Source organism: Panthera tigris, chromosome A2 (genome assembly GCF_018350195.1).
Source record: "Panthera tigris isolate Pti1 chromosome A2, P.tigris_Pti1_mat1.1, whole genome shotgun sequence".
In the NCBI taxonomy this organism is placed as follows: domain Eukaryota; kingdom Metazoa; phylum Chordata; class Mammalia; order Carnivora; family Felidae; genus Panthera; species Panthera tigris.
Window position 1 is genome coordinate 144,799,406 of NC_056661.1, and position 14,470 is coordinate 144,813,875.

Genomic DNA, 14,470 nt, shown 5'->3' on the forward strand with positions numbered 1-14,470 from the left:
TATTCCAATCTTTTGTGATACTGCTCAAAAATATGCATGTGAGAATAGATTTTTTTTTTAAGTTTATTTATTTTGAGAGAGAGCACAAGCAAGGGAAGGGCAGAGAGAGAGGGAGAGAGAAAATCCCAAGCAGTCTCCGCAGTGTCAGTGCAGAGCCCCACTTGGGGCAAGGCCCCGGTTCCATGAACCGTGAGATCATGACCTGAGCCAAAATCCAGAGTTGGATGCTTAATGGACTGAGCCACCCTGGTGCCCCAACATGATAGATCCTTAGTGTGGCCAGGAGAAGATATTTGGGAGCAGAGGTCTTTTCCCTGAGGGTGCTGCCTATAGGCAGGTTCACCCACGGCAATGGACAGCCTCCCATATAAATCCTCAACCCAGTTCTCTGGAGTGATCTTTGAAAACTAATCTGATCATGTCACCTCTTTTCTTAAAGACTTCAATGACTCCTCACTCCATTGGGATTCAGCCTAAGCTCCTTAATGAGATTTGTCTTTCCGGTGTCATCTTAAGCAGAACTGTTTAATACCTTCCCTATCCAAAATGAAATCTTGGTTTTACCTTTACAAAGTCCAAGGCCTTTTTTCCACCTATCAAAGGCAAACTCAGGCTTTTATGTTTAAAGCTACACAAAGAGGGGCGCCTGGGTGGCGCAGTCGGTTAAGCGTCCGGCTTCAGCCAGGTCACGATCTCGCGGATCTCGCGGTCTGTGAGTTCGAGCCCTGCGTCAGGCTCTGGGCTGATGGCTCGGAGCCTGGAGCCTGTTTCCGATTCTGTGTCTCCCTCTCTCTCTGCCCCTCCCCCGTTCATGCTCTGTCTCTCTCTGTCCCAAAAATAAATAAAAAAACGTTGAAAAAAAAAAAATAAAGCTACACAAAGAAACATGGAAGCTTTGAAACAGTGGGATATTTGTGTGTGTGTGTGTGTGTGTGTGTGTGTGTGTGTGTGTGTGTGTGTGTTTTAAGTGGGGGTGGGATAAGGGCAAAGAGTTGCATTCAAAATTTCCATATAAGTTTTTTAGACAGGGCTGAAGTTACTGGGCTTCTGGGAACCTGAAACTTTGGTAAACACATTGGTTGCTTACCCTTTTGCTGATCAAATGCCTGCCTAAACATTGTGAGAGGGGAGCTTAAGGTTTCTATAACCCTTCAGAGGAGGCCCTTCCAACTTGAATACCTAGAGGCAAGGTGTTTCAAGACCTTCCTGAACCACTTTGTCCCCCCACCCCTTTATTTTCTTGCACTCTTACAGTTTCATTCTTCTTTTTAGGAAATACTGGTCATGTTCCATTGAATTGATTTCATGACTTAATGTTTCAAAAATGCTATGGTAGGTAATCTGCCTATTAAAAAACATAATATACATAAAAGTGCCTAGTTCACAACAGGTGAATCAATAAATGTGAGCCTTCTTCCTTCTTTTCTCTGGGCAGCCAGACCTAACCTTAGCTACAATTTATACTTTGCGTTTTGACGACATCTGTATGTGTGATGCTTATGTGTGTAATGTTTATGAGTAGATGGTTATAATTTTTGTAATTAAGTAAACTACAGACTCATTAGTTTGGGCTTCTCAGTATCAATGCTGATTTGATCTGGGCTGATGACAAACAGTTAGTCACCTTTGACTATTCACCAAGGAATTTGTAGGATTCTGGGTCATGTTTAATCTATGACAAACTAACCAACAATCCAAGAAGTAAACGTTTTTATTTTTTCTTTAAAAAATTTTTTTTAACGTTTATTTATTTTTGAGACAGAGAGAGACAGAGCATGAACGGGGGAGGGCCAGAGAGAGAGGGAGACACAGAACCGGAAGCAGGCTCCAGGCTCTGAGCCATCAGCCCAGAGCCCGATGCGGGGCTCGAACTCACGGACCGCGAGATCGTGACCTGAGCTGAAGTCGGATGCTTAACCGACTGAGCCACCCAGGCGCCCCTATTTTTAAAGGATTGCTATACATTGATTGATTGCTAACATGAGAATATGACCTTACATTTATATAAAACATACTTTTCCATGTACTTTCACATGTACTGTTTTTTATATCCTGTAAACGGATAGAGTTACACGTTTGACTTTATTCAGATTCAGTTTTTTGTCAAGAATAGTTAATCATAGGGGCCACTGGGTGGCTCAGTCGGTTGAGCATCCGACTTGAGCTCAGGCCATGACCTCATGGCTCATGGGTTCATGCCTCACGTCAGGCTCTGTGCTGACAGCTCAGAGCCTGGAGCCTGCTTCGGATTCTGTGTCTCCCCCTCTCTCTGCCCCTCCTGTGCTCATGCTCATGCTCTCTCTCAATAATAAATAAACGTTAAAAAAAATTTTTTTAAAAAGAATAGTTCACCATCAATGATTATACTTTTGTTAGCACACATGTAATGTCTGCTTGTTCCTTTTTGTTATGCTAGCAGCCATTGATTGTCATTGCCTACCTCTATTATTTCATTAGGGGTCACCACCTTCCCATTTTGTTTTTGTGTTATTTCATTTTGTTTTTCATTACATTGACTTATTGACGAAACCAGGCTAGATATAGTGAAGATTGTCTCCTTGGATTTAGTTGTTTCACATGTTATTTAACTTGTTCCTTTGTGCCCTGAAAGTTTCTGTAAACTGGATGTTAGAGGTTAAATCTTGAATAGATTCAAGTGAATATTTTTGATATGATGACTTCGTAGATGGTATCATGTACTTCATGTTATGTTATGTTAGCAGGTACATATTGTCTGCATGCACTTAACTTTATTAACTTTTTAAGTAATCTCTACATTTAACATGAGGTTCAAACTCATGGCCCAAAGATCGAGAGTTGCATGAGTACTGACTGAGCCAGCCATGTGCCTCTGCATGCACTTATTTTGAAGGCCCCTGTCCAAATCATGTCAATGTCCATCAAAGTGTACCTATATTCCACATTAAAAAGTTTTGATGGCAACCTAATTTTTAGAAGGTTTTCAAAATAATTTAATAATTTTGGGGCACCTGGGTGGCTCAGTTGGTTGAATGTCCGACTTTGGCTCAGGTCACCATCTCAGGGTGTGAGAGTTTGAGCCCCATATTGGGCCCTCTGTCGTTGGCACAGGGCCCACTTCGGATCCTCTGTCTTCCTCTTTCTGGCCCTCCCCCATGTGCTCTCTCTCTCAAAAATAAATAAGCATTAAAAAAATAATAATTTAATATTTTAAATTTAGTTAAGAACAAAAGTTTCATTTTGTTTCTGGAATTAAAACTGATTATCATATATATTACATACAAATTATATGTGTATTATATATACTACATAATATATAATAACTACATGAGATAGTTTTCAGTTGATTCGTTAATATAATCTTGTTTTTGTAGACCTTTTTTTTTCCTTTTTATTATGAAGAATTTCTAACATATACAAAGGTAGGCACAACAGTATAATGAACAGTTCTTATGTCCTTCTTCACCACCCAGCTTCAGCTTATGGTTAATGTGTTTCATCTAGCTCCACATCCATTCCTCCCTTCCCATATTATTTAAAATTTTTAATTCAGATATAATCCACATAAAATCCACCATAAAATTTACCCTTTCAAGTGTACAATGCAGTGGTTTTTAATATAATAACAAAGTTGTGCAACCATTACTATTCAGTGATTCTTAGTATATTCACAATTATATCACTATCACTGGTCTCTTATCATATAGATTTTTCCTTCCAAATCTCTCATTTTCCTTTGTAATTTATTTGTTGAAAAATTTGATTATTCTGTAGAATTTCCATAGTCTGGATTTTGCGGTTTGTGTCTCTGTAGTATTTTTTTTTTTTTATATTCCTCTATCCTCAGTATTTCTTATAAATTGATAGATATAGATATCTGATGAGATTCAAGTTCAATTTTTCTACAAGACTACTTCATACTTATGTTTATGTTCTAGAGGCATATATATCTCATCTTTAATTTTGTGATGCTAGCAGTGGGTAATATTCAATAGGTTGATCTCTGAGTGTATTAAGGGTTGAAAAATGGTGATATTGTATTGTTCTTTATTTAGGGAATACTCCTATAAAAAGAAAATTTCCTTCATCTACTATTTGGTTTACTCAATGGTACAATTTCTTTAGAAAAATTAACATTTATTAATTTTGACTTTCATATTTTAGAGCCATAAACTTTTTTTTTTTCAAGTCTCAAACATTTTCATAAGCAGTGCCTTATAGTGCTTACAAGGTAAAACACCTGCCTTGAGGGACTAAAAGTAGGAAAATAAGGAGGCAGGACCACTGGTGACATGAGATTTGACCAAAAGCATATGTATGCAGCCTCAGCTACAGCAGATTTTCTCTTTTTTCCTTGCATCACATAAGGTTCTCCTATGTAAAGGTTTACAGGAAAAAAAAGAAAAGCCACCGTACCTAAGAACCTTGAAAAGTTGTTTTCTCTGAAGAGTATATATGCTTTTCCCTTATTCATAAACATCTTTAATAATCTGTATTTTCCCACTTTGCACTGCCCCCCCCCCCCGTAAGTTCATAGCCAAGTTTTCTGTTTAATTTTGGAACAATAATTTGACAGTAATAATTCGACAATTACTTAACAATAAGAATTTCTGAACTGTACATCTGCAGTTTTCCTCAATCTTCATCTTCCGTACCTATTTCTGTGTTTCTTTCAGGTGATTCAGATTTTCTACTAGCAAAAAAGGGTTTGATTGGACAAAAACATTTTCATAGCCATCAGTCATCCATGAAATTACCTTTTTCCTGGTACTCTTCTTACTGATAGGTGTTATTTTTAAAATCTTTACTAACCTAATAAGCCAGAAATGGTTTCTCATTGGAGTCTTAATTTGTATTTCCAGGATTACTGGTTAGCTTCAACACTTCTTTATGTTTATTAACCAAGTTTAAAATTGCTTGCTTGGTAGGTGGCTGGTGTTTAATTGAGGAGCTCAGCCACTCAATTCAAAGACGAGACAAATGAAACCCAGACTACCTCACTTTTATATTTAAGCTATGACTCCGCCTCTGTTTTTTTCCTCCTCCAACAGAGCCCTTTGTGTGTGTTAACAGTCAGGGAAAGGGGTCTCAGTCTGCACCGCCGGCGAAACACTGTATTGCCCCCAAACATGTGTATTATGTTCACAGCCTAGTTCTGATTTGAGTACTTATGGGAAGAGTTCCTGAACCCTAACCGCGGCTGGAGGACCGACTATCGCCGGGACTCTTTCTGCAGGCGTGGCCTCTCTTGCTCGGCCTTCGATTGGCCCTCCTGATCCCGCAGGACTCGCGACGCGGGCTTGCTTAGCGCGGTTGATGCGTGTGTTGAGTGGCTGCTTCTGCCTTTCTCTCTCTCCACTTTTTTTTTTTTAGCCATAGCTATGGTTACCACGTCTCTCCCCGCCTCTCTCCACCTGCCAAGAAGGCGACTGGCCATTGGCTGCCTGTCACCAAGTAAGCCAGTCATTGGTCGCTGGTGAGGACAGGGCGCTCCCCCTACCCCAGTCTCCCGGGTCTCTTGAGGAGCCCAGCAAGGAGGCTCCGCTAGTGCCGCCGGGCCAGGGGCTGCCGGGACCCGGCTGCCGCAATCGTTAGCGGGTCATGTCGGCCGCCCAGGGCTGGGACAGGAACCGCCGGCGGGGAGGAGGCGCCGCAGGCAGTGGCGGCGGCGGCGGAGGTAGCGGGGCTGGCGGGGGCAGCGGGGGCAGCGGGGGTCGAGGGACTGGCCAGCTCAACAGATTCGTGCAACTCTCCGGGCGGCCGCACCTGCCAGGTGAGTCGTGGGACAGGGTCCTGCCAGCTTGCGGGCGCGAAGGGAAGGCGACTGCTACCTTTTCTTTTCTCCCTGGCTTTCTTTTCCTTGGGAGGAGCAAAGGCAGGCCCCACGCATAGCAGAGGAACTGGGGCTTAGAGAAAAGGAAAGGTGTCTGAGGTCAGGGACGGAGCAGGAACACAACGAAAAGAAGCATTTTTGCTTAGTTGAAAGCTCTGTGCTGAGAGTTGTGTTTTCTTTTCAAAGGAGAGGCCGATGTTTCATTGACATTCCCAAATGTTTCGGTGACTCTGTTCCCAGTCTCATCCTCTTCCGCAGTTTGATCCTGTAAAAGGAGGGTATTGGCGCCTAGCTGTGGGACATTATTTTTTAAAGGGTGCTAAGTTGAGAGAAGAGGGAGGAACATTCCAAAGAGTGTTTTTGTAAAAACCACCTCGAGTGTTTAAGAGTTAGGCATTCTGAGACTAGAAAGGAGGAGGAAAGGCGCGGGGAGGGGGGTAGAGGGTGTTGGGATGTGGATGGGGAACAGAACCAAGAGAATTAGGAAAAACTAGTTAAATTATTAATATTTTGCAATGTCCAGAGACAGAATCGATAACGTGGTCTAGATTTTAAGGGGAGAAAAATGAAGATCAAGAATATACTTGGTGACAAAATTATGATAAAAGCAGCTGATTGAGAATTGGAAAAATGTATCCAATGTGATTATTTTACGTTTTGGCCTACAATTTCCTATCCTGGAGTTCAGATGCTTTAAAAAACAAATCAAATCGATGTGTGTGTGCAGAGAATTTTAAAGAGGTACATTTGTAAGTGAAGTGTAGTAGAGGGAAGGTAGGGAAGTAAATATTGCACAGAATGTCAAATATTATATTGGGCAAGCGTATTTTTTTTACCTTGAAGAGAACGATCAGGAATGATGTGTTAATCATTCACCATATTGTTTGTGAATAATGTTGATTTTATCAGTGATATATTTGCTTAGCCGGTGAGTTTTGAGAACATGATGGTTTTTGAATTCATTTTAGTACCATGCCTGTGGTTCTAAGTAGTCAAAAATTATTTGATTAATTTGAAGACAACAAAGGGAATTTTGCACGTTCAATGAGACAGTTGCTTGCTGGTGATGAGGTTATTGATGTGTGTTAGAAATGCACATTAACCATTTATATGTGCCATTAAAATTCACATTGAAGCAGTTGTAAATAGTCAAATATATAATATACTAGTTGAGTATAATAAACTAGAGTTGAGTTTGAGGTGGTAGTATCAGACTGGGTATTTTAGAACTGCTATATATGTGATCTTTAACATGAAAAAGAAAAAAGGAGAAATCCTTTTACCTACCTCAAATTAACAGCAAACACTTCTATTTTTGTGTATTGACAGATTAGAAGATAAATCTCTTACCAAAGACTTTTACCGGTTTTCCCTCTACCACTGCGATCTTTAGGTCTTTGATCTCAGATTAATTATACCATGGACTACATATAGGCATTCCCAGGCTCCAAGAACCTAGTTGGTGCACTTCCTCACTGCCACCACCAGATGGCAGTGGAAGCCATGCTTTCTGATGTGGGGCTTAGGTGTGGAGCTATTTCTGCGTTTCCTTAGCACACAAGGCCACGAACAGCCATTTGTCCAGAGGGAAAGATAAAACGTGAAAAATTTAAACTGTGAGAATTCATGCAATGGGATGATCAGCCTCTTCTCTCTTTCTTTTCCCTTTGATTGGTGCTTCATTCTTCCTTCCCCAAGTAGGCAGCTTCTGTCATTTCTTTACTATCAGAATTGGGAACATCTGCCATCTCAATATATTTCAAATTCTTTTACACCAATTAATTATTTTCCCCAACATTGCATTTTGACCGTCCCCTCCCCCCACACTCATCGAAAGGTTGTGTATTGAGGTGTTTAAGAAGATTTTAGGTGCTGGTGAGGCATAGAAATATGTAGGCCTGTTTTATGGCTGACCCTGGAGGTTAAAAAAGGATTCTTTTTTTTAAGTTTTTGTAGCTAACTTTCTCTCTCCATTGACATCTAATCCCATTTTCCACTTTTTGTCCGGCTCTACCAAGACTGCCAGATACTAAGCACCCAGAACCCTTTCTTGCTTTTTGCACGCAGACCCTCCATCTAGTCCCTGATGAAACAAAACACAACACTCTGGTCTTCCTGGAGTGTTCTTGCGCTCTCCTTCAGTGGTGGCATCTTTATGCACGCAGTTACGCAACCTGAAACTTGGGCATCCTCCTGAAATTTGCTTCTCCCTTGTATTTCAGGTATAATTAATCACCAAGTTCCATCTATTTTATTTCTGCTCTATAACTCCAGCTCATGCTGCCATCATCCCTCACTTAGGTCTCCTGCAGTTTTCTAAGCAGTCTTCCTGCTTCTCCTCTTGCCCTGCAATACATATAGCACACTCACCTTTGCAAGCGCAAATCTGTTCTCATCTCTGCTTACAGCCCTTCACTAGCTTTTCATTGCTTTTAGCGTAAGGCAGAAATCCTTAACATGACCTAAAAGGCACTGCATTGTGTAACTCTTGAGTTAATTTTACGTCATACGGTCTTGCTCTTAGATCGTTTTCTGCTACCTTAGACATATCATGCTCTTTCTGCCACGAGGCCATTTCACATGCTATCCCATCATCCAAGAACTCTCTAACTCCACTTCTGTTTTTTGGCTTTTAGGGTTTTTTGTTTTTGTTTTTTAGCTTCTCTTCCATTAGAACTTAACTCGATCACACTGTGTTTTCAGGGATGCCTTCTTTGACCTTCTGATTTATTCTCTTCTCTCTATACACACTTATAGTGCCGTGTGGTTCTCCTTGGGCATACTTATCATTTATGGGTGATTCCTTGATTTGCATGATTTGACACTCTTCGTATATGCACACACACTAATTGTGTATATACGTCTGTACATATGTACATGTACTTAAATTCTAGATGGATGCATTGGCATTATATGTAAGCAATTAGTTTCTTGTGAATTTGATTGATTAGTGTGGTTCAATCCTCTACAGCCCCATTGACTCTGGACAAATGGATAAAATCAAGTTCTTACACTTAAAAGTAGACCACACTCTGCATTCATGGTGACAGCACAAATGATAATTTTGTGAAACCTTGTTTGAGCAGCTTCTTGCCTTTTTGCTGTCTCCTAAAATGCAGTCTTGAGTTTGTGTTTGTCCCATAGGCCAAGACATTCATAGCTTGTTGGTCCTGGATTTCTAATTCATAATCTCTATACACATGGTAAAGAAAGAACAGGGAACATTTTTGTAGAATAGGTATGCAGAGGTAGAGCTCAGGGGCACCCAGATCATGGAGATAATAGAGTGCAAGTTACTATTGTGATTTCACGGTGTCAGTTTGATTAAATGTATTACCTGCGATGACAGTTAGACATTGCTGCTAATGAAAGAACTGAAAAACTGACAAAGAGAAGGAAATATGTAACAACTGGTAAAGCTGGGCAAAAACAGTACTGATAACTTAAAAATGTGAAATGTGATATATGTTGCTGATACAAAATCCAAATGGTACAAAAGAGCATATGATAAAAGGCAAGTTTTCCTTCTACCTTTGACCCCAGCTAATTGGCTTCTTTCCCTAGAAGCAAGCAATGATAAATTTTGAGTGCACGTGCGTGTGTGTGTGTGTGTGTGCACATGCACGTGGGAAGAAATGGTAGCATTTCTTTGTTTGGATGGGCATTTAAAATGTTTACAGTCTTGCTAATATAAATGATGATATGATGAATATCTGTCTATATATTTTTGCACATGAGTGAGTCTGTCTTTAGAATAAATTCCTAGAAGTGCAATTGCTGGGTCAAAGGATATGTACTATTTAGATTTTCATAGATATTGTGAAATTGCCTTCCATAAAGATTGTACCAGTTTTGTTTTCACTGTTGGTGTTGGAGTGCTTGCATCCCAGACCCTTGATAATAGAGTGGGTTATCAAACTTTCTAAAATTGCCTATTTAATAGGTGTATTTTTCTTCATCTTTTCAATAGGTATGAGAACCATATTTGTTAACTTTATTTATAACATCTGCTTATAGGTTTTATTCATCTGGTTATATTTTTTGTTCATTTTCTATCAGGATGTTTAATATTGTTTATAGGAACTCTGTGTTTTAAGGAAATTAATTGTCTTTGCTACGTGTTGAAGGTATTTTTCATAGCTCATCATTTGGCTTTTGACCTTGTTTATGGTACAGTTTTTCAGCAGAAATTAAAATTCGTTTGTAGTTGTAATTATCATTCTTTTTTGGATTTTAGATTTTGCATCATAAGAAAGACCTTTCCTATTTAACTATTATTTCTGATTAAAATGAAAATTCTTGTTTTTTCTAGGTACTTTTATAATTTTACTTTAAGTTAAATGTACTTATCTATATAAAATATAAATTATGTAAAGTGTTAAGGTAAGAATCCGACTTTTTTCTAGGTGGCTACAAGTTATTGCAGTATTAAAATACTGTCTATAGGTGTACTTGATTCCTACATATAATTTGAGGTTCTTACTGGGCTTTTATCCTGTTTCATTGATCAGTTCACCTATTTATACCTTAATGACCCCATTCTTTGATTATAGTCTGCTCTTACTCTACTTGCCAGGGTTTTCCTGGATAGTCTTGCTTGTATAGCTCCTCTCCCCCATGCTGTTGATATTTTTATTGATAGAACATTATAGATTGATTTAGAGATATTTGATGTCTTTTTGCGGTTCATTCTTCTGTTCCAAGAGCAGGGAATATATTCATTTCTTGTTCAAGTCTTCTTTTGCATCTCTCAATAACATTTAAACATTTTTTCATAAAGACCTTTCACATTTCTTATGTTTAGCCCTTGGTATTTTATCTTTTTTGTTGCTATTGTAAATGGAGTTTATAGTTTCATTATATCTTTTATCTTGTTTGAATGTGGGAATGTTGTTAATTTCTGATGTTAATTTTGTATCTAGCCACTTTTAGAATTCTAATACTAGCTAGTTTCCCAGTTGTCTTTTTAGAGTTGTGGGGTTAAATAATCATATCATTACCAAATAAAGATAATTTTATCTGCTTCTTTCCAGTTTTTATACTTCTTTCTTTCTTTTGTCACATTATTTTGGCAAGTACTTTCCAAAAAATATGAAACAGTAAGATAGTGGATCTTTGTCTTATTCCTAAGTTCATTGGGTGTTTTTGGTGCTTTCCTGTTGGAATGTGATCTGACTTCAGATTGAAGTGTACGTATTTAATCATGTTAAAGTAGTCCACTATTACCATTTTATTAAGATTTTTTAATACAGAAGTAAATTTCATCTAAAGCCTTCATCTATAGCTTCTTTGAAAATTACATAATTCTTACCTTTGATCTACTTTTGTGGTGAATTGTACTACTGGACCATCCTTGCATTCCTGAATCAATTCACTTTGTCACAATGTATTACTATTTTAAATGTGCTGTTGGGTTCTATTTGCTAAACTGTATTTAGAAATTTTGTATCACTCCTCATAAGCTAAATTGCTCCGTAGTTTTTGGTTTATCTTTGTTGGATTATGCCACTTTCATAAAAGTTATTTCAAAGTTTTGGTTTTTTGTGCTTTTAAATTTGTGTTCTTTCTATCTCTGGCTAAATGGCATTGAAGTTAAAGGTTTGATTCAATTGCCTGTGAAATCTTTGGACCTTGAGTATTTGAGGGGAAGAAAAACTATTTGACAAATAATGTCTACTTTTATGATAATTTGGCTGCTTACAATATACCTCTTTTAGGGGAAGCTTTGATAATTTTATTATCCTAGAAAATAACCCATTTCATCTAAGTTTTTAAAATTATTTTGTGTGACGTTGAACAGATACTCTTTTATGATTAAAAAAATTTTTCCTGTGTTTTTTTCTTGGTTCTTGGATTTTAGAACCAGCTCTTGGATTTATTTAAGTTAGTTCTACTATTTTCTTATTTATTACTTTTTTCTTTCATTGCTTTAAATCCTTCCTTTAGCTTTTCTTAGGTTTTATTTTGTGGTTGTATTTCTGTCTTTTTATGTTGGATGCTTAATGCTCTTTTCATTCTAAGTGTTTAAATCATAAGAATGCCTCTAAATACTGCTTTAGTTGTGTTCTGTAGGTTATAGGCTTCCTGTTGTAGTTATTTTCTAAATATCTTGCAATTCCATCAATTCCATTTTTATTTATTTTCTTTAGTACAAGAGTAGTTAATCCCTTTATTATTTTTTTTTTTTAGCCCCCAACTCCCTAGTTAATCCTTTTAAACTCTTTCTTAACATTTCCATTTCTGTTTTCAATAGCTTGAGATACACTTCACATGTCAAACAAACAATTCACCATTTAAATACCAGGGTTTTTAAATATAGCCAGATATGTGCAGTTATTATCACAGTTGATTTTAGAACGTTTTCATCACCTCAAGAAGAAACCTCATATTTTTTAGCTGCACCTCCCTTATCCTCTTGCTTCCATTCCCCACCCCACCCCCACCCTAAGCAACCGCTACTCTACCTTTTGTCTCTATAGATTTCCCTATTGTAGACTGTCTCATATGAATGGAATCATAATATGTGGTCTTTTGTGACTGCCTTTTTTTACTTTGCATAATTTTTTCAAAGTTCATCCATGTTAAATTGGTGGATATCAGTACTCCATTCCTTTTTATGGATAAATAATATTCCATTGTATGGATAAACCACATTTTGTCTATCCATTTATCCACTCATGAGCATTTAGGCTATTTCTACTTTTTGGCTGTTAAGAATAAGACTGCTATAAATTGTGTAGAGATTTCTGAGTGAACATATGTTTTCATTTCTCCTGGGTATATACCTAGGAGTGAAATTGTTAGGTCATATAGTAGCTCTGTGCTCTATGTTTAATATTTTGATTAACTGCCAAACTTTTCCAAAGTGGCTGGAATTTTACATTCCTACTAGTAGTGTATGAGGGTTCCAATTGCGTCCACATGCTCTCATCAACACTTGTTGTTATCTGACTTTTTATTTGTATTTATTTATTTTTATTTTTTTAAGTGTATTTATTTATTTTGAGAGAGAAAGAGTGAGGAGAGGTGGAGAGAGAGGGAGACAGAATCCCAAGTAGGCTCTGCACTATCAGCACAGAGCCTGATATGGGGCTCGAACCCAACTGCGAGATCATGACCTAAGGCAAAATCAAGAGCTGGACGCTTAACCGACTAACCCACCCAGGCACCCCCCACCAAATTTTTAAAAATTTATTTTTAGAGAGAAAGAATGAGTGCACACATGTGAACAGGGGAGTGGGGCAAAGGGAGAGAGGGAGAATCCAAAGCAAGCTTCACACTCATCATGGAGCCCGACAGGGGCTTGATCCCATGACTCTGAGATCACGACCTGAGCCTAAATCAAGAGTTGCTGCTCAACTCACAGAGCTACCCAGGTTGCCCCTGCCTTTTCACTTTTTTAATTGTGTTATTTGAAGTGCAAAAGTTTTAAATTTTGGTGAAGTCCAAAAATAAATAAATAAATTTTAATGAAGTCCAGTTTATCATATCTAAAACTCTTGCCAAATCCAGGGTCATGAAAACTTATCCCTATGTTTTTTCTAAGAGTTTTATATAGCTTCACTTTTACATTTATGTTTGATTCTTTTTGCGTAAGTTTTCATGTTTGGTGTAGGGTAGAGATTGTCTCAGTTGGCTGCCCTGTTGTCCCAGCACCATTTGTTGGAAAGACTGCTCTTTGCCCATGGAATAGCCTTGGCAGTTCTGTCAAAAATCAGTTGACCGTAAACATTCAGGTTTATTTCTGGACACTTGATTCTATTCTATTGATCTATATGTCTGTCCATGTGCTGTTACCTCACTGCCTCCCATGCTTTTGCTCTGTAGCAAGTTTTGAAATCAGAAAGTATGAGTCCTCTTACTTTATTCTTTTCCAAGATTGTTTTGACTATTCTAGGTACCTTGCAATTCCATATAAATTTGAGAATCAGCTTGTCAGTTTATATGAACTCAACTGAGATTCTTAGAGAGATTTGTGTTGAATCTGCATATCAGTTTGAGGAGTATTACCATATTAATAACATTAAGTCTTCCAAACTCGAACATGGGATGTTTTTAATTTATTTAGATCTTCTTTAATTCTTTCAACAATGTTTTATGGTTTTCAGAGTTCACTTATATCTTGCTTGCCTTTCTCAGTCCTCTTGTCCGTGTCCTTTACTATGTTTTCAGCAGTGTTTGTACTCCTTTGTGTTATATTCAATGAAGATTTCATTTCTGTGTCGGTTTTATTTTTTCCTTCCATTTCTTTCCTGCTTTCAACCTGCTTATATTTCATCTCTTCTATGGTCTATCTTCTTTGAGTTAGAATCTCTTAAATTTTTTCTGCCTTTGAAACATCATTAATTTTGGTTCAGTATGGTTTATTGCCTTCCACTTCTTACCACCACAATTATAAAAGGAATAGAAGCTCATTAGTAAAATTTGGTAAGTATTGAGTGAGCACTTGAAAATCATCCATTGTAATTCTGCTTAAAAACCACTATATCAACATTTTGATATTTGCTTTCCTTTTAGTTATCAGTGAATTGTTTTTTCTTTAATACTATGTAAGTAATTACATATCACTAGCAGCAACTTGGATTCTGTTAAAACTGTTGTGTATTTAGGGGCGCCTTGGTGGTCCCGTTGGTTGAGTGTCCAACTCTTGGTTTCGAC

General features: G+C 37.9%; 1 protein-coding gene across 5 annotated transcripts in view; it reads left to right on the forward strand.

Annotated features, from left to right (window-relative positions):
* Positions 1 to 5,239: 5,239 nt before the first annotated feature.
* Positions 5,240 to 14,470, forward strand: part of KLHDC10 (kelch domain containing 10) — a 70,585-nt gene continuing 61,354 nt past the window's right edge. Inside the window, exon 1 of one of the 5 annotated variants that reach the window (XM_042972273.1) lies at positions 5,240 to 5,433. In XM_042972273.1, coding sequence (XP_042828207.1) covers positions 5,361 to 5,433 — 73 coding nt within the window. In that variant the 5' untranslated portion in view covers positions 5,240 to 5,360. The other 4 variants (XM_042972290.1, XM_007078081.3, XM_042972257.1 and 1 more) reach the window with 4 other exon arrangements.